General features: G+C 38.3%; 1 protein-coding gene across 5 annotated transcripts in view; it reads right to left on the bottom strand.

Annotated features, from left to right (window-relative positions):
- Positions 1–3,998: 3,998 nt before the first annotated feature.
- Positions 3,999–20,870, bottom strand: part of INTU (inturned planar cell polarity protein) — a 105,169-nt gene continuing 88,297 nt past the window's right edge. For all 5 annotated transcript variants that reach the window (XM_007999753.3, XM_007999751.3, XM_007999752.3 and 2 more), the window contains exons 14-16: positions 19,021–19,210; positions 16,051–16,208; positions 3,999–13,818 (exon numbers count right to left, since the gene is read on the bottom strand). In XM_007999753.3, the coding sequence (XP_007997944.2) occupies positions 13,707–13,818; positions 16,051–16,208; positions 19,021–19,210 (460 nt within the window). In that variant the 3' untranslated portion in view covers positions 3,999–13,706. The remainder of the gene's footprint in view (positions 13,819–16,050; positions 16,209–19,020; positions 19,211–20,870) is intronic.

Genomic DNA, 20,870 nt, shown 5'->3' with positions numbered 1-20,870 from the left:
GAGAGCTGCGCCCCGGCGTGGGGCGTTCGGAAAAGCTGCGCAGGCGCTCCAACGGCCTCCAGCCACTAGGCGCCTGACACGTGGTGCCTGACACGTGATGCCTGACACGTGACTCCTGACACGTGGCTTCTGGATGCGCGGTGACGCCTGCGCACTTCTACTAGCGGAGCCTGGGCTTTCTGATGAGGGAGGGGTCCGGAGGCGGTGAGCACCGAGCAGGAAAGGTGAGTGGAGGGACCAGGGAGAGCCAGTTCTGTATGAAGACATTTAGTAGCTGAGACTAGGCCAGAGCAGTCAACCAGCGGTGTGAGATTAACAGAATTTAGTTTTTTATTTTTATTTTTTATTTGTTTATTTTTTTTGGAGACATAGTCACCCAGGCTGGAGTGCAGTGGTGCCATCTCGTCTCACTGCAACCTCCTCCTGCCGGGTTCTTGCCATTCTCCTGACTCAGCCTCCAGAGTAGGTGGGACTGCAGGCACTCGCCACCATACCAGGCTAATTATTTTGTATTTTTAGTAGAGACGGGGTTTCACCTTGTTAGCCAGGCTGGTCTCAATCTCCTGACGTTGTGAGCCACCCACCTCAGCCTCCCAAAGTGCTGGGATTACAGGCGTGAGCCACCGGCCAGATTTAGTTTAATTACCAGTATTATCCCCTTCACTTTCTTAATCGCTTTAATCCGTTATGTTCTCTTTGACCAGAGATGGTTCCTTTGACCTTTCTTGGCATCTTAAAAAAGACAGTCTTATTTGTAGTGTGATTCAAGTAATGTTCCCCTTAAATTTCTCCCTATGTGCCTGTTAATCCTTCAAATTCCCTTGGAAATTGCTTTAATCCGTTCCTTTAATTAAGCAGGGATCCTTTGTCTAGTCACTTTGTGTCGTTTTGCTGATTGTGCCCCCATTGCATAATACATGTTCTTCTTTTTCATATTGTATTTAAATTGATAATATCCAGAGCAGTGGTTCTCAATCCAGACTGCACATTCAAAGGGATGAGTGGTGTTTTGTTTTGTTTTTCAAATTGATGCTTGGGATTAGGCCCTGCCCATTGAATCAGGACGTCTAGAAGTGAGGCCTGGCATCAGTATTTAAATTCTCCAGGTAATTCTAATGTTTGAAGTAATTCTAATTCTAGGGTTGAGGGCCAATGACCTATCTAGAAGAGTAGTTCACAAACTTTTCTACTGTGGGACCCTTCTTTATTCACTGAAAAATTATTGAAGGCCAGGTACCAGTAATCCCAAAACTTTGGGCCAAGTCCAGCCTGGGCAACATAGTGAGACCCCTCCTTTACAAAAAAAAAAAAAAAAAAAGCTGGACATGGCTGCACAAGCCTGTAGTCCTAAGTATAGCTACTCAGGAGGCTGAGACAGGAGGATTGCTTGATCCCGGGAGTTGGAGGCTGCGTGAGCTATGATCTCACCACTGCACTCCAGCCTGGGCAACAGAGCAGGACCCTGTCTCTTAAAAAAAATTATTGAAGACAAAATGAAGCTTCTGTTTTTGTTATGTATATTGGCATTTACCACTCAGAAATTAAAACACAATTTAAAAACATTTAATTCATTTAAAATAAAAATAATCCATTACAGGATAGTATAAGTAAGACTTTTAAATAAAAAATGTAGTAGAAAAATAGTATTGTTTTATATTTTTGAATCTCTAATGTCTGGCTTAATAAAAGGCAGCTGGATTCACATTACTGCTTTTGCATTCAGTCTGTTGCAATATCACATATGTAGCCACTGAAAACTCCAGTTTATTCAGGACAGAATGAAAGTGAAAAAGGCAAATAATAGTATCGTTTAAGAAAATACCTTTGACCTCACGGTGTTCCTGTCTCCGTGACACAGAGGGGTTTTCCACACTGCACTTTGAGAACTCATTTAGAGGCGGTTGGCAGATTCAGGTTTGACATCTTTTGGCAAAAATACTCAGTAGAGGTACATCTAGCCTGTACATAACATTTGTCTTTTTCTTCCACCTCACTTGTTTCACTTAATATATCGTGGAGATCCTTCTATAATAACATTTAATATATCCCTTTTTACAGCTTGTTTGGTGGTTTTAAATAAATGGAGATCCCATCTTATCACCTCTTACTCTGTAGGACCTGCAGAGCCTTACAACACATCTATAAAATGTGAGAAGAGTTTTTAGCTTTTTTTGAATGTTAGGTTCTAATTTTTCCTTTGTCTTAAGTGTGTTATAAACCTTCTACTAGTACTTGTCACTAGTAAAAAACCATTTAGGTCAGGATTCCAGACCAGGAATGTTGTCAATATTTTGATTACCTCACATAAAATCAATTGGCACGCTACTGATATCATATGTTTGGTGCTACTTCCTTTCCATGGTGGCTTATTCAACTTTTTTTTGAGACATAGTCTTGCTCTGTTGCCCAGGCTGGAATTCAGTGGTGCAATATTGGCTCACTGAAACCCGGGTTTCAAGCAATTCTCTTGCCTCCACCTCCCAAATAGCTGGGATTATAGGCATCCACCATAACACCCAGCTAAGTTTTGTATTTTTAGTGGAGACAGGGTTTCACCATGTTGGCCAAGCTGGTCTCAAACTCCTGACCTCAAGTGATCCACCCGCCTTGGCCTCCCAAAGTGCTGGGGTTACAGGCGTGAGCTACCGCACCTGACTGGCTTATTCAGCTCTTAACTGGGTTTTTCAACTCAAATCTCTGTTTCTCTCTTTCACACGCAGCAGCCAGATTAATGTGTCTAAAGCATTAATTAATTCTTAGGCTTAAACAAAACAAAGTCTTTCCATTGCATTGACTTCAAAATCCTTTGTCAAATTCATTGTAAATTCAATAAACAATTGGCTTTTTATTAGCAAACATCTGAAAAATGAAAGGTTTCATTCTCCTTCAAGGGAATTTGAAGCATTATCAGGCACATAGGGAGAAATTTAAGGGGGAAATTACTTGAATCACTACAGGTAAGAGTGTCTTTTTAAGATGCCAAGAAAGGTCAAAGGAACCATCTCCGAGGACAGAAAGGAAGTGTTCTGCTGCTCCCCAGGGCAATTTTCTCTTTCTGCCCTCCTCTAACATTTGATTTGATAGTTGCCAATGTTTATATCATATTCCTTTATGATATCAAGCTTATTTCTGACATGTATTCATCGGTAGAAGACAGACAAAAGTGAAAGTATCAACTTAGAAATGTAGCTTTGTAACCTTTTAAAAAACTTTTTGTTGAGACGGGGTCTCACTCTGCACCCAGACTGGAGTGCAATGGCAAGATCATGGCACACTGAAGCCTTGAACTCCTGGGCTCATGTGATTCTCCCACCTCAGCCTCCCAAGTAGCTAGGACTACAGGCAAAGACCACCATATCCAGCTAATTTTTAAAATTTTTTGTGGAGATGGGGTCTCCCTATCAAGACAAACCCAAGCTTGTCTTGAACTCATGGACTTAAGCATTCCTTCCGCCTCAGCCTTTCAAAGTGCTGGGATTACAGTAGTAAGCCACTGTGCCCAATAGCTTTTTAACCTTGTTAAGAGCACTAAATCAACTCTTCAATAGGTCAGAGCTGAAAATGAGTAATTTACTGCATTGATTTTACTTACTGGTAAGGGAAGGAAAAAAAATTCTAGTGATTTATGTTAATATTAAAAGTGTAGTCTCTGGACCTTTGTTCTGTTCACTTTGCTCTCCGGAGAAATCAGCATGATTAGTTTCCTCACTTCAGGTCTGCAGTCACCTCAGCAACCCTTTCCTTGGTCACCCTGTCTGCCACATCTTATATCCCCTTCTCTTGCTTCATGATTTTTTGTCTTAGCATTTACATATTTTACTTTACTTATCTTGTCTGTGGTATGCCTCTCCCATTGGAACATAATAAATCCCATTGGAGGGCAGGAATTTTTAGCTCTTTTATTCATTGCTATAGCCTCTGCATTCAGATCAGCACTTGGCACAGGGTAGATATGCAATAAATACATGTTGGATGAATGCATGAAAAGGCAATACAACTGCAAACAAACCTCCAAATCAGTTTTATTTAAAACTATCAATATAGTATAAAAATAGCTTTAATTACATAGAATATAGAAACACAATTCTGCAAAATTATTTCATACAGTTTTGGTGCATAAAGTTTCAATAACATTTAATAATTTTAAAATATCCAAAGTATAAATTCTTGTTCTCAAAACTGTTTATTGATAAATGATTTTTCTCAGCTTTTCCCCAACATTTTGTACAGTAGCAGGTATGATTTAGCTGACTACTTGGTTTTCAACCAATGGATATTTAATAATAATAATACTAAATGGTAGCAGTAGCAGCTAACACTTTCATAGCAAGCAGTATGTGCCAGGCACTGTTTAGAAAGAATTAACATGTACAATAATGTTCAAAGCAGAAAAACCTAGTAAATTGGTTTCACAGCTTTGCTCATTTGTATTAGAAATATAAAAAAGCAGGTATTACAAAATACTATCTTGCCATTATACAGCATCATCAATGGTCCCTTGGCACAAATAAGAATCATTCCCTTGCTAGCTACACTTCTCTGGCAAGACAAAAACAAGAGCTAAAGAAAGGGGAGAGGGAGAGAAAGTAAGAGTCTAAAATGTAATTTTGGGGGGCTAAAACATGATGAGACAGAATTTGATATTTTAAAAAATGCTACCTATATATCATTTTTCACATCAATAGTCGGTGGTGGAAGGGAACATTTGCATGATACTAATGAAACTCAACAATGTTTCTGTGTCTTCTAAAGCATATTTCTAGGATATCTGCACTATCATCTTGTCCCCCTTTATTTAATAAAGTATTAGGCACTTTATTGTCTGATAATTAGTTTGATGTTTCAGATGTGCTTCTGAACATATTTGGAAAAATAGGCAGCTAAGTTTGCCTACAGAGTTTAGTTCAATATCCATTTAGACATGAAAAAATAAGATGTGTGATTTTATTTCTTAAAAATGCAGTGCCCTTTAACATGGAAATTACAGTGCACATCTACAATACAGCAAATAATTTTCTTTTTATTAAGATCAGTAGTCTGCTCTGCCTTTTTATTTCCATTATTGAGTGATGGCCTCATGTTTCTGTGACACCAGGAAAGCAGTTCAGCACATCACAATTTCATTAAATGAAACAAAAAGTACCCTATGATAAAACCCTAACTTAGTTCAGTTTGTATGAAAATCTGAGGTGATCAACAGCTACATTTATTCATAATTATCAGTATTAGAAGTAGTTCATGGTCTTTTCAGGGACATTTCCAGAAATTTAAGACATTTAATAAATTGTTTTGAGCAAAGTGTCTTAATACATATATATGTAAATAAGCAGCCCTAAGACAGCAGTTGTGGGTCAAATGGTAGCATGTGACAATATTGTGATCTTAAGGGGAGGATATTTCAAGCTTTTTTTTTTTTTTTAAAACAGAGCCTTGTTCTGTTGCCCAGACTGGAGTGGCAGTGGCACGAGCTAAGCTCACTGTAGCCTTTACCTCCCGGGTTCAAGTAATTCTCCTGTCTCAGCCTCCCACGTAGCTGGGACTTCAGGCACCTGCTACCATGCCTGGCTTTTATTTTATTTTATTTTATTTTTGTATTTTTAGTAGAGACGGGGTTTCACCATGTTGACCAGGCTGGTCTCAAACTCCTGACCTCAAGTGATCCGCCTGCCTCAGCCTCCGAAAGTGCTGGGGTTACAGGTGTGAGCAACTGTGTCTGGCGTCAATCTATTTTCTATAGCATTTCAAGAACCAAGGTTTTTTACCTTAATTTGAATGCCAAAATTAAGGCCCACTAGTCACTAATGGGACAAATATGTAGTGGTTTGCAACTTAAATGCTTAGGTGAAAATCTCTGAAAGTATGACAGAGTGATAATAGTGATTCTTTTAAGACCAAATGACTCAAACAGTACACCCACTGTTTTGCAGTTAGTTTTGATTAAGCTGGACAGCTCATGTTTAAGAAAAATGCAGAGGCTGATTTTAGATGTGCTGGCATAGCTTGTCTTCAAAGCTTAAGACCTGAAGAAGAAACAGCTCAGTGTTGGAATGTCTTGGGGGCATCGAACCTCTAGGAGGATCTACAGGTTAAATGTCAAGTAAAAATGCAGTATTGATGTTCTTCCTTTCTCTCAATCTACCAAATTCTCATAGCCACAGAAAATTATCCACCATTAGTTTTCTTTTCCAACTAAAGGTCAAGTAAACTATTGTTCACTAAAGTGTTCCCCCTTTTGAAAAAACCCAATGCATAATGATCTATATTTCTAAGATAAAAATTAGTATATACATATTTTTGAGATGGAGTCTCGCTCTGTCCCCCAGGCAGAAGTGCAGTGGCGTGATCTCAGCTCACTGCAACCTCCACCTCCTGGGTTCAAGCAAGTCTCCTGCCTCAGCCTCCTAAGTAGCTGAGATTACAGGTGTGCACCACCATGCCCAGCTAATTTTTGTATTTTTTGTAGAGATGGGGTTTCACCATGTTGGTCAGGCTGGTCTCAAATTCCTGACCTCATGATCCGCCTGCCTTGGCCTCCCAAAGTGCTAGGATTACAGGTGTGAGCCACCACCGCGCCCGGCCAAAAATTAGTATTTTATAAAAGAAGTCACCATAGAATTTCAGTTAACTTTTTGAGTGTCTTTAACATGATTTAGTTTTAAAAAAAGATTTACATGCAGCTTTCCTGAAATTCATGAATTATATAAAATGCATGTGTAATATACTTGAATGTGATTTTTTTTTTTTTTTTTGAGACAGGGTTTCACTGTGTTGCCCAGGATAGAGTACAGTGGCATGATCATAACTCACTGCAGCCTCAACCGACTGAGGTCAGGTGATCCTCCCACCTCAGCCTCCCAAGTATCTGGGACTGTTACAAGAGAGCGCTACCACACCCAGCTAATTTTTGTATTTTTTTTGTAGAGACAGAGTTTTTGCTATGTTGCCCAGGCTGGTCTTGAACTCCTGGACTCAAGTGATCCACCTGCCTCAGCCTCCCAAAGTGTTGAGATTACAGGCATGAGCCACCAAGCCCAGCTGCTGAATATATTTTAACAAAAACAAAAACAATGAAAGTTGACAAATAGTTAAAAAAAATACATGTATGTATATCTTAGTCAAAATCGAGCTTACTTGAAACTTAAAGAGAATCAAATAAATAAAAAGTAAGTTTAATTTTCATCTTTCCCCCCCCTTCCCCACAGTGAGGTATGTACTGGGTTAAATTAATGAAAAGTATTTGATAAGGAATAAGTACTTGGACATTACTAATTTAGGAGGTGACCAGTATGCAAGAAGCAAAAAAAAAAAAAAAAAAGAGTGAACAGAGAGCCAAGATGGTCAGAGAGAGGCAGCGCTGCTCTGCAGCTTCCACCGAGAAGGAAGAAAGCTGTGAGTGAACTCTGCATCTTCAATTGAGGTACCAAAGTTCTCTTATTGGGACTGACTAGGTGGCTGGCCTGACCCACGGAGAGTGAGCAAAAACAGGGTGGAGCAAGACCCCATCTGGAAGCTGCACACGGCAAAGGCAACTCCCTCCTCCAGCCAAGGGAGATGGTAAAGGATTTTGCTTCCCCTTCCTGAAAACCAGGCTTTTCCCACAGATCCTTGCAACCTTTAGATCAGGAGGTCCCCTCCTGAGTGCATGCTACCAGAGCTTTGGGTCCCAAGCACAAAGCTGTGCTTGGGTGGGCAGCCACTTTGAGTAAGCACTGAGACACCGGAGTATTTGCATATTCTGGTTCTGGGAACTCCCGTGAGACAGGAGATCTGTTCACTCTCATGGGGAGGGGGCTGAAGCCAGGCTGCCCTTGTCCTCACAGAACTCCATAAGCTAAAACCCACTGGCTTGGGATCCTCCCCCGGCAGCTAGAAACTGCCTAAGAAGATTGAGTTCTGGAAGTGGGGGAGGAGGTGGGGGAAGGAGGTAGGGAAGCCCACCATCACTGTGGCTCCAACTGGCCAGTTTCCCTTGCTGCTGGCACTGGTGAGATGGGGTGGGACCCGGATTCACTCCTCTTCACTGGACAGGGCTTCCCTGTGAGAATCTCAGCATCCTCAGCCAGGGGTTAATGGACAAAACACTGATAACCCTGAGAGGAGCCCCTAGGAGGAGGGATGGCTGCAGTATCATGGATCAGTGATCTTAGTCTTTTCTGCCTGCTGGCTCTGGTGAGTCAAGGCAGCCCAGATGAGGGGGATTCCCCTCAGTGTAGCACACCCGCCCTGTCAAGGGTCAGACAGACTGCTTATTTAAGTGGGTCTCTGACCCTGCTCCTCCTGACTGAGACCTCCCAACAGGAGTCTCCAGACACTTCATACAGGAGCTTTCCGGTTAGCATTAGGCCAGTGCCCCTCTGGGACAGAGCTCCCAGAGGAAGAAGCAGGCTGCCATCTTTGCTGGTCTACAGCCTCCACTGGTGATATCTCCAGGCATGCGAGAGACCCAGGCGAATAGGGGCTGGAGTGGACCCCAGGCAAACTGCAGCAGCCCTACAGAAGAGGGGTCTGACTGCTAAAAGAAAAACAGAGTGCAACAACATCAACAAAAAAGACACCACAAAAACCCCATCCAAAAGTCAGCAGCCTCAAACATCAAAGGTAGATAAACCCATGAAAATGAGAAAGAATGCAAAGATATGGAAAACTCAGAAAGTCAAAATGCCTCTTCTCCAAAAGATTGCAACATGTCTCCAGCAAGGGCACAGACCTGGGCTAAGGCTGAGATGGATGAATGTCAATCATCCATCATGCCCAACATGTTAAGGGCAGTCAGAGAGAAGGGCCAGGACACTTATAAAGGGAAGCCCATCAGACTAACAGCAGACCTCTCAGCAGAAACCTTATAAGCTAGAAGAGGTTGGGGGCCAATTTTCAATATTCTTAAAGAAAAGAATTTCCAACCTAGAATTTCATATCTGGCTACACTAAGCTTCATAAGTGAAGGAGAAATAAAATCTTTTTCAGACAAGCAAATGCTGAGGGAATTTGTCACCACCAGGCCTCCTTTGCAGGTGCTCCTGAAGAAAGCACTAAATATGGAAAGGAAAAACCGTTACCAGCCACTATAAAAAACACACTGAAATACACAGATCAGTAACACTATGAAGCAAAAAAATAAATAAGTCAGCAAAATAACCAACTACTATCATGATGTCAGAATAAAATTCACACATAACAATATTAACCTTAAATGTAAATGCACTAAATACCCCAAATAAAAGATGCAGAGTGGAAAGCTGGATAAACAGTCAAAATCCATCAGTGTGCTGTATTCAAGAGACCCATTTCACATGCAAGGACACAGACTGAAAAGGATGGATGAAAATCTACCAAGCAAAAGGAAAACAGAAAAAAGGAGAGGTTGCAATACTTGTTTCTGACAAAGACTTTAAACCAATGAAGATTAAAAAAAGAAAGAAAGGCATTATATATTAGTAAAGGGGTCAATTCAACAAGAAGAGCTAACTATCCTAAATATATATGCACCCAATATAGGAGCATCCAGATTCATAACACAAGTTCTTAGAGACCCACAAAGAGACTTAGATTTCCACACAATAATAGTGGGAGGCTTTAATACCCCACTGTCAATATTAGATCATTGAGACAGAAAATGAACAAAGATATTCAGGACTTGAACTCAGCTCTGGATCAAGTGAGACCTGATAAATATTTACAGATCTCTTCGCCCCCAAACAACATAATATACATTCTTCTTGGTGCCACATGGCACTTACTCTAAAATTGATCACGCAGTTAGAAGTAAATCACTCCTCAGCAAATGCAAAAGAACTGAAATAATAACAAAGTCTCTCAGATCACAGTGCAATCAAATTGGAACTCAAGAGTAAGAAACTCACTCAAAACCACACAACTACATGGAAATTGAACCACCTGCTCCTGAATGACTCCTAGGTAAATAATGAAATTAAGAGAGAAATCAAGAAGTTCTTTGAAACCAATGAAAACAAAGAGATAATGTACCAGAATCTCTGGGGTGCAGCTAAAGCACTGTTAAGAGGGAAATTTATAGCACTAAATGCCCACATCAAAAAGCTGGAAGGATCTCAAATCGACACCCTAGTATCGCAACTAAAAGAACTAGTGAACCAAGAGCAAACAAACCTGAAAACCAGCAGAAGACAAGAAATAACCAAGATCAGAGTGGAAATGAAGGAGCTAGAGACATGAAAAACCCTTCAAAAAATAAATGAATCTGGGGGCATGGGGTTTTTTCTTTTTTTTTGTTTTTTGAAAAGATTAACAAAATAGACCATTAGCCAGACTAATAAAGAAGAGAGAAGAATCAAGTAGACACAATAAAAAATGATAAAGGAGATATTACCACTGATCCCACAGAAATATAAACAACCATCAGAGAATACTATAACAGCTCTGTGCAAATAAACTGGAAAATCTAGAAGAAAGGGATAAATTTCTGGACACATACACCTTCCCAAGACTGAACCAGGAAAAGCTGAATCGCTGAATAGACCAATAAAAAGTCCTGAAATTGAGGCAGTAATTAATAGCCTACAAACCAAAAAAAAGCCCAGGATCAGAAGGATCTACAGCTGAATTCTACCAGAAATACAAAGAGAAGCTGATACCACTTCTTCTGAAACTATTACAAATAACTGAAAAAGAGGGACTCCTCCCTAACTCATTCTGTGAGGCCAGCATCATCCTGATATCAAAACCTGGCAGAGATACAACAAAAAAAGAAAACTTCAGGCCAATATCCCTGATGAACATCAATGCAAAAATTCTCAATAAAATACTGGCAAACTGAATCCAGCAACCCATCAAAAAGCTTATCCACCACGATCAAGTTGGCTTCATTCCCGGGATGTGAGGCTGGTTCAACATATGCAAATCAATAAACGTAATTCATCACACAAACAGAACTAAAGACAAAAACCACATGATTATCTCAATAGATGCAGAAAAGGCCTTCAATAAAATTCAACATCCCTTCATGTTAAAAACTCTCAATAAACTAGTTATTGAAGGAACATATTTCAAAATAATAAGAGCCACTTATGACAGACGCACAGCCAATATCATACTGAATGGGCGAAAGCTGGAAGGATTCCCCTTGAAAACCAGCACAAGACAAGGATGCGCTCTTTCACCACTATTCAACATAGTATTGGAAGTTCTGGCTAGGGCAATCAGGCAACAGAATGAAATAAAGGGTATTCAAACAGGAAGAGAGGAAGTCAAAATATCTTTGTTTGCAGAGGACATTATCCTATATCTTGAAAACCCCATTGTCTCAGCCCAAAAGCTTCTTAAGCTGATAAGCAACTTCAGCAAAGTCTCAAGATACAAAATCATTGTGCAGAAGTCACCAGCATTCCTATACACCAATAGGCAAGCAGAGATCCAAATCATGAATGAACTCTTAAAACTGCTTCAAAGAGAATGAAATACCTGGGAATACAGCTAACAAGGGAAGTGAAGGACCTCTTGAAGGAGAACACAAACCACTGCTCAAGGAAACCAGAGAGCACACAAACAAATGGAAAAATTCTCCATACTCATAGACAGGAAGAATCAATATCATGAAAATAGCCGTACTGCCCAAAGTAATTCATAGAGTCAATGTTATTCCCATTAAACTACCATTGTTATTCTTCACAGAATTAGAAAAAAACTATTTTAAAATTCATATGGAATCAAAAAAAAGAGCCTGAATAGCCAAGGCAATCCTAAGCCAAAAGACCAAAGCTGGAAGCATCACACTACCAGACTTCAAACTGTACTGTAAGGCTACAATAACCAAAACAGCATGATACTGGTACAAAAACTGACACATAGACCAATGGAACAGAATACAGAACTCAGAAATAAGATTGCACATCTACAACCATGTGATCTTCAACAAACCTGAGAAAAACAAGCAAAGAGGAAAGGATTCCTTATTTAATAAATGGCGCTGGGAGAACTGGCTATCCATATGCAGAAAATAGAAACTGGACCCATGCCTCACACCTTATACAAAGATTAACTCAAGATGGAATAAAGGCTTAAATGTAAAGCCCAAAACTATAAAATCCCTAGAAGAAAATCTAGGCAATACCATTCAAGGCATAGGCATGGACAAAGATTTCATGATGCAATCACAAAAGCAATTGCAATAAAAGCAAAACTTGACAAATGGGATCTAGTTAAACTAAAGACCTTCTGCACAGCAAAAGAAACTATCATCAGAGTGAACAGGCAACCTACAGAGTGGGAGAAAATTTTGGCAATCTATCCATCCGACAATGATCTGATATTCAGAATCTATAAGGAACTCAAACAAATTTACAAGAAAAAAAAAAAAAACCACATTAAAAACTGGGCAAAGGACATGAACAGACACTTCCCAAAAGAAGACATTCATGCAGCCAACAAACATATGAAAAAAAAGCACAATATCACTGATTGTTAGAGAAATGCAATTTGAAACCACAATGAGATACCATCTCACACCAGTCAGAGTGGCCATTATTAAAAAGTCAAGAAATAACAGATGCTGGCAAGGTTGTGGGGAAATAGGAATGCTTTTTTACACTGTTGGGAATGTAAATTAGTTCAACCATTGTGGAAGACAGTGTCGTGATTCTTCAAAGATCTAGAACCAGAAATGCCATTTGACCCAGCAATCCCATTACCCAAAGGAATATAAATCATTCTACTATAAAGATACATGTACATGTATGTTTATTATAGCACTATTTACAGTAGCAAAGACATGGAATCAACCCAAATGCCCATCAGCAATAGACTGGATAAAGCAAATATGGTACATATACACCATGGAATACTGTGCAGCCACAAAAGGGAATGAGATCATGTCCTTTGCAGGGACATGGATGAAGCTGGAAGCCATTATCCTCAGCAAACTAACGCAGGAACAGAAAACCAAACAATGTAGGTTCTCACTTGTAAGTAGGAGCTCACCATGAGAACACATGGACAAAGGGAGGGGAACCATACACACCGGGGCCTATTGTGGGGGTAGGGAGAGTATTAGGGAAAATAGCTAATGCATGCTAGCCTTAATACCTAGGTGACAGGTTGATAGGTGGAGCAAACCGCCATGGCACATGTTTACCTATGTAACAAACCAGCACATCCTGCACATGTACCCCAGAACTAAAACTAAAACTAAAATAAAATAAAAGCACATTTTACTTAAGAGGGACTTTTGAAACCTCAATGCAATCATCTCATTTTACATGAAAACTCTGAGCTTAGAGAGGTACAAAAACTTGCTCATGGTCATAGCACTACTTAGCTACAGCACCTGGTCACCTCCTCCCAATCATAATTGTTTCACCAGATATCAGTATGAATTTTGAGAAAAATAAACAAATTGGATAGTTTTCAAGAGTAAACATTTCCTATATTAATCTTATATAAAAAACTTCACATTATTTCAAACTAGTCAATAAATAAACATTATATATCAAAATAGCAATAAGTTAATCCCTTCTTTCACATTTTGATCAAGTATATTCTCAAAAGTCTTACAATATTAAATTAAGATTTAACATATCAAATCCAACAGCATTTCATATCAATATTTAACAATATTATGTTCAATATTGAAAAGTAAAAAGAAGCTAAATTTTATCTCTTTTTGTATTGATTTCAGCAATTCTGACAGTGTTTAATCCTCTATGCATGTATTTCTACACATCAAGAAAGCATAGCTACAAGGTTAACCCAAAGAACAATTTAAAAGCTATTTCAATGGCAATTTCTGTGACTGAGTCATGAAAACAGACATAAAGTTCTTGAGGTTTTGGATGAAGAAAAAGTCTCCTGCAGAAGAAAAGAACACACTCATTTCAGAAATTAAAACAACAACAACAACAACAACAAAAACTCTAACTGTCCAATTAATTTTTTGTTTCTGAAAGTATCAGTAGTAAATTTAAAATCCACAAATCTAAATCTATACTAGGGAGAAAGCAGCTAGATTTATTTCTAAATAAATAATATATGCCTTAGGACAATTAGTTTTTATTGCTCTGGAGTGTAATAATACTATTTTATCAATATGTATTACGATACCACCAAATTTTTAAATAGTAAATCTAGTTATTACAATAAAGGCAATAGCACTAGCATCATAGGCACAATAGTTATTAAATATTTTATTGCTCTTTACTTTCTAATGTTTAATTTTTATTAAAACATTAAATATATGGTAGCTTTTTTTGGCAAACAGAACCGAATTGGAATTAACATTGAAATTTTATTTGATTTTCTTAAAGAGTCAAAATTTGAATCTATTTAATCAATACTAATTTATATAAATTGATCTATTTAAACTGGAGATAATTCTGCCTGATTTTCTTAAATTTCTGTTCTGCATAAATCTGCATTATCATAATTCAATATCTTTTGATTCTTTCTATTCCTATAGTCATGAACGTAGTTAACACTCCACTGAACAGCTACATGTGTGCCTAACTGGTCTTCTCATTTCTAGTCTCTCTCATGTGCACATCATTCCATTGGCTGCTCCCAGTTTAATCTTCCAGTAGTACAACTACATGGAATTAAGCTTACACTGATGTTCCCAAGCCTGGTTCATATGATAATCACAAGAGAGCTTACTAAAAATACAGATTGCCACTCTCATAGATTTTGATTTAGTAGATCTGGGGCCCAGGCATCTCGGATTTTAACAAGTGACTCAGGTGATTCTAAATCCCATGGACCATCATATGGGAATTTCTGCTTTGGATAATGTCTGTAAAGTGTCTATCATACAGCTTAATACTACCTGGTACATGTCCACTACCCCTACTCCCAACTAATTCTGTGCCCTTTCCTCCACCAACCTTTACTCCAACTCAAAGAACCTTCTGCAGTGGTCCTAACTTAGGTTCCCAACTTGATCTTTCACTTAATCTTTGTATATGTCATTCCTCTACCATCCTGGCAAACCAGTCTGCTCACTGCTGTGCTGTATAATTTCCATTGTTTGGGTCTTTGTTCATTAGATTTTGCCCCCTCCTCAGAATTCCTATAGCATTTGGTTGTATCACCTAATTCATTTTACATATATGTATATACAACACACACATATATAGGATTTCTCTCTATATCTATATAATATAGATATATAAATATATAGATATTTGAGCATATTTCATAATTCTTTTGCTAGATATAAGGCCCGTAGAGGCAATGACTATGTCTCTGTGTTTGCCATACTGCCCACCGCCCACCAACCCCACCACCAGTTCCACATTTTGCCAGGCACAGTCTCACCTACTCAACCATCACATATTTATCAAGTGACTATATTATGTGCCAGGTACTGTTGCAGGTGCCAGTGGTGGACAAGAAAGATACAATTCCTGACCTCATGAAGCTGACATTGTAATGAGGGTGGAAGGTGGAGAAGGACAAGAAAATAATAAAAGAGTGATATAGAGAATAACTGAGTAGCCACTTTGATGAGGGAAAGAGATCATGGATCCTCTCTGACAAGATGACCTACCTGTTAGCACTGGTCTGAATATCAAGGATCCAGAAGTGCAAAGGTCAAGGGATAGAATATCCCACGCAGAAGGAACAGCAGAAACAAGATTTGATTGGTACTCATGCAGCTGGTGCACAGCGGATGGAAGAGGAGGGAAGACAGGAGATGGAAACAAAGGTGGGCAGGGTCCTGATTGGGCATGGTCTTGTGGCACAGGGCAGAGAGAGGGGAAGGGAAGAAAAGGGAGAGGATGGAAAGAGGGAAAGAAAGGGGAGAGGAGGAAGAAATGAACGAAGCAGGGGAAAAAGGGAAGAGGAGAAAAACTGTGGAATTATTCTTTCAGTGTATTACTAAAATTTAATTTTGTAAGGTAATTTTTAATAGAAAAATACTTGGAAGGGATTTAAAGGAGATACTTAGCAAATAAAATAAAATATATTAAAATATTATAGCTAGATTAAAAATTCCGTGCCTACATTTTAAAATGTTAATCTCCTTTATCAGTTTTCTTTCACTTTTCTAACACTTTACTTTCAAATACTTTTTTTCCCACTTACCCTACTACCCAGTAGGCCATAACTGGTGCTGCTTTTTTCTGATCAGTCCAGTTTCCAGGTGAACATTCAAACAACACACCATGTTCTTTAACAGGGTTAAGAGAAGACACCGACTTTGCGGAATCTGAACGGTCTTCACTATTTAGTCCTTGCTTTTTCTGTAAATTAATAAGTATTGTTAGTATTAACTGGTATTACTAGTATTACTTTAAAATGTTTTCACAGATTAATTTGAATTGGCTGATCCAAATACTTAAGTGCCTGCAATGACATTCTTCTTATCTGCAGGAAAATTTCTACTCTTCCTCAATATTTAAATACCATATCCTAAAGGAGGCTTCATGGATAAAGTGTCCCTTGACTTTTCTAGGGAACACTTTGTTCACAGCCCTATGTTATTAGTATGTGCATTATATTATATTAGCAGTTTATAGACCTGTCTTCCACAGTGGAAGATAGAAAATTATAAACTTTTTTCCCCAGGGCACAGACAATATACAATCTTTGTGTGTTTTAAAAGCAGCAGTGCCTGGTTCATAGTAGGTGCTTAATAAATATGTTCTAAATGAGCAGATAATTCTGTAATAAATTGAAAAACTATATATTTAAAGCAGCATTTTGTCTTCCTTTGACCCATAATCTCTAAATTTCATACTGATTAAAAGCATTAGCAAAACAATGACTCATTTGGACTATAAAGACTTCTTATAAGTTTCAGGCCAAACAGTGGAGTGATTCTTGATCCTTTTCTTCATAGCTTTTATCTAATCCTTCAACAAATTCTTTTGGTTTGCCCTCCAAAATATATCCAGAATCCAGAAGCTATAATCATTTCTTGCTTTCAGAATTTTGAAAGCCTCCTAACTGGTCCCTGCCTCCACCCTTGCTATTCTGTTTCCTGTTCTACCCACAGTAGCCTGAGTGATTCTTTAAAAAATATTATGGATCATGTCCCTTCTTTGGGCAGAACTGTTCAAGAATGTATCATCTCTTTCAGAACAAAGCCTAAAGTCCTTATCATAGTCTATCTGGCCATGCATAAGCTGGCCCTGCTACCTTTGTGATCTCTTCCTCCACTCTCTTCTCAGTCTGCTCCAGCACTCTCCCAGCCCCTAGGGGATGATTTCGGGATGAAACTGTTCCACCTCAGATCATCAGGCATTAGAATCGCATAAGAACTGGGCAACTAGATCCCTTGCATGGACAGTTCACAGTAGGGTTTGCACTCCTATAAGAATCTAATGCCACAGCTGACCTTACAGGAGGCGGAGCTCAGGCAGTAATGCTCTGCAGCTTTGCATTTGCTGTTCCCCTTGCTGGAAGCTCTGCCCCGAGAGAGCCACATGGCTTGCTCCCTCACTTCATTCAGGTCTCTGTTCAAGTATCACTTGACATGATCAGAGACCTTTCAAAATAGTCACTCCCACCTCTCATCCTTACCATGTTCTATTATTTTGCTTGACACTGGTTCTTCTTAGCATACTATTTTCTAATTATTTTCTTTCCTCCATTAGAAAATAGGCTTCATGAAGGAAGAAACTTTGTTTTGTCCACTGTTGTATCCCAAGCTCCTAGAATAGTGTCTGGTGCAGAGTAGGTACCTCAATGTTTAAATAAGATAGGGAAAACTAATTTATATTACTAAATATTATCAAATAAGTAAATGAAATATTCCTTTATAACATTTATCAGTTATGTTAAAAAGGAAAATAGGAGCATAAGAACCCAAAGCATATAGGAATATATGGTCAAACACAGTATTTCTACAGAATAACAATTTCTGAGGACTCAAAGAAAAAATCCTATAAGACATAGAATTTTACTGCTGAATGAGCCTGGAGAGAAGATAAAATCTATCCCACTAGCTTCATAGCTAAGGAAACAGGAGGAGGTGAGGTTCAGTCCAGGATTCCTTATTCCTTGTCCAATGTTCTTCCACTTTTAAACCCAAGTTCTTCACAAATTTGGCATCCTTAACACATGTATTGCTATATACATTACAATCATTTTCAGAGAGGTTTTTTGGCTGTATAATGTCACAAGTAAACCTCTATATGTTTTATCCTTTTCAAGAAATCAACACCTATCTTTTCCAGCCATTTAAACGATCTGATATTGTAATTGTATACAGCATTATTATTTATTCAACAGATGACAACATTCAATGAAACTTCATCCTGGATAGAAAAGCAAGCAAGCAATCAACGAACCAAATGCCAAAAACTTTGCATTAGTCTTGTGTCTATAGCTATATCTTAACCCAGCGGTCCCCAATCTTTTTGGCATTGGAGACCAATTTCTGGGGGAGGGATCGTTTCAAGATGAAACTGTTCTACCTCGGATCATCAGACATTAGATTCTCATAAGTGTACAGTCTAGATCCCTCACATGCACAGTTCACAATAATAGGGTTTGCACTCCTACGCGCTGCTGATCTGACAGGAGGCAGAGCTCAGGCGGTAAGACTCCCTGGCCCGCCACTCACCTCCTGCTGTGCAGCCTGGTTCCTAATAGGCCACAGACAGCTACTGGTATGTGGCCTGGGGGTTGGGGACCCCTGCCTTAACCCATTATATTCCAAAATACCTTATACTGTTGGCTAAATACTTAAAGAATTATCAAAGTTATTTTAGGAACCAATTAGTAGATATTATTACCCCAGTAATGGTTGAGTCACAGATATGAAATGTGGAAGGTTAATTTACATTACAAATGACTGTATTGTGCTTTGCTGTAGAAAACACAGGTCTACCATTTCCTGAAATAGTAACCCAAGACATCAAATTCAGTATGAAATAAAACCTTGAAGTACTGTGAGTATAAATGTTTTGGCACCCAAGTTAGATTGAGTGACTATTTAAAAAAACTTAATTTAACGAAAACAATGCTGGGCATATTGATTAGAGAACAGAATGCTTAGAGATCTGGAAATTAAACTGGCGGAAAACTGTATTTATAGCAGTGCCCTACCTCTTCAACCAGTGTCTGTTGGAAAACTGCACGAATGGAAAGACAACACTGATGGAAATTCTTTATTAGCTGAGGGTGGATAGAGCCACTTAGCTGCGCCACCTCTTCAAGGGTAGGAGTAATAAAGATTCCTTGCACTGTTTCTAAGGCAACATAATGGAAAAGTGTGTTCTCAGGACCAGATGTCAGTCTTAAAAAGAAAAAATGAGAAGAAAAGAGAAATTTTAGTAAATTTTAAAATATTGGTTCATTTTGAATTTAGTAGACTTCTTACAAGCTTTTATCTACAATATAATATTAGTAGTATAATTAGGGATGGGAAACTGGGCTAAACATTTAATTCCCTCTTCATCCTTAACTGAAGCACAAGCTAGGGTTATTCATTCCCTTAATGGAGGCAAATACTACATGTTATGCAAGGATAAGTAAATATCAATTCATTTGCAAGTAACTTAATCACTCCTTTGCTAAACAACCCAAATTGGCTAACTGCCTCTTTTTCCGTGGTTGGTATTAAATAATTCAGGTCGTGTCTGAACCAGATAGCTATAAGCCATAAACAAGATATCACTCTAGGGTAGACCACATATAAAAATACCTTCCAACAAACTAAATACATTTAAGTTAGTAGCATTAAAGTATTTTACCATGATAGTCAAACTGATGTTCCTGAAGAAAAATCAAATTATTATTACAACCTGAAAAATTTGATTAATATTCTATAATACCATGATAATTCGTGGTAGTTCCTTCTACCACTTCTCATTATTACTATCTTCTTTCTTTCCTATGTTCTCTTACTCATTTTTTACTTTCTTCCCCATCTTTCCTCCCTGGCTTAGTCTCAAACAGGCCAGCAGAACCTATAAATACTGTTAATTTCTACCAGTAGTAAGATAAGCAAAAGAACAATAGTAATAACAACAACAAAATAATAATAATAGTTAACGTATAGTGAATGCCCTCTATATACCAGGGCAGGTGTTTTAAAATATCTTAGTCTTAATTCTCATAATGATATTGCAAGATAACATCCATTACTATCCTCATTTTAGCCATGAGAAAATCAATGGTCAGAGGACTTGGATTAACGTGCTTGAGAGGTCGCATAGCCAAATGGCAGATTTTAGCTGACTCTGAAGCTTGTTCTGTAAAACCGTGCTTTTTCCTCTCCAGGGCTGACTTCTGATTACAGCAATTCCCCTCTTGCATCTCAAATACTCAAGCTGCCCCATTTTAATCCTTCTATGGTAAAAGGTTGTCTATAATAAAAAATATCATCAGTTGATTTTTTTTTTCCAGCCATAGCATAGAGACAAGAAAAAGGCATATTTCAGCTCTTAGCCTAGATACTGCCTAGCTCATCCATGCAGATTAAATTATTGTTAAACAGTTAATCAGGCAGCATGATCCAAATAAACTTCTTATCATTGATTTATGGCCTTGGAACTCTTTTGAGACCAGGGATAGGGAGGGAAGGAAATAATTTACAAATTCTTCTTTCACTTTTCCACAGGGTAGCTGGCTCATTAACGACTGGTGGCTGACCACCTTTCCAGAAATAAAAACTTAAATAAGATGAAAGGAATTATGATTATTTTAAAAGGAAAATAATTTAAAACATACATTTTAATCTGGAGATCTTCAGGTTAAAAAAAGTACAGAACAAAAATTATTCTTTACAAAATAACTTACAACATTATTCTTTACAAAATAAATTTCTTTTGGGGGGGTCAGAATTAACATTTTTGTTATCTTTTACATTGTTCTCTAAAAAATAAACCACAATACAATAAGCAGGTTTAGCTCTTGAAACCATAAACTCACTCAGTATATATTAACTAAAAGTT

The sequence above is a fragment of the Chlorocebus sabaeus genome, chromosome 7, assembly GCF_047675955.1.
Source record: "Chlorocebus sabaeus isolate Y175 chromosome 7, mChlSab1.0.hap1, whole genome shotgun sequence".
In the NCBI taxonomy this organism is placed as follows: domain Eukaryota; kingdom Metazoa; phylum Chordata; class Mammalia; order Primates; family Cercopithecidae; genus Chlorocebus; species Chlorocebus sabaeus.
This window is presented reverse-complemented; position numbering and strand designations above follow the sequence as displayed.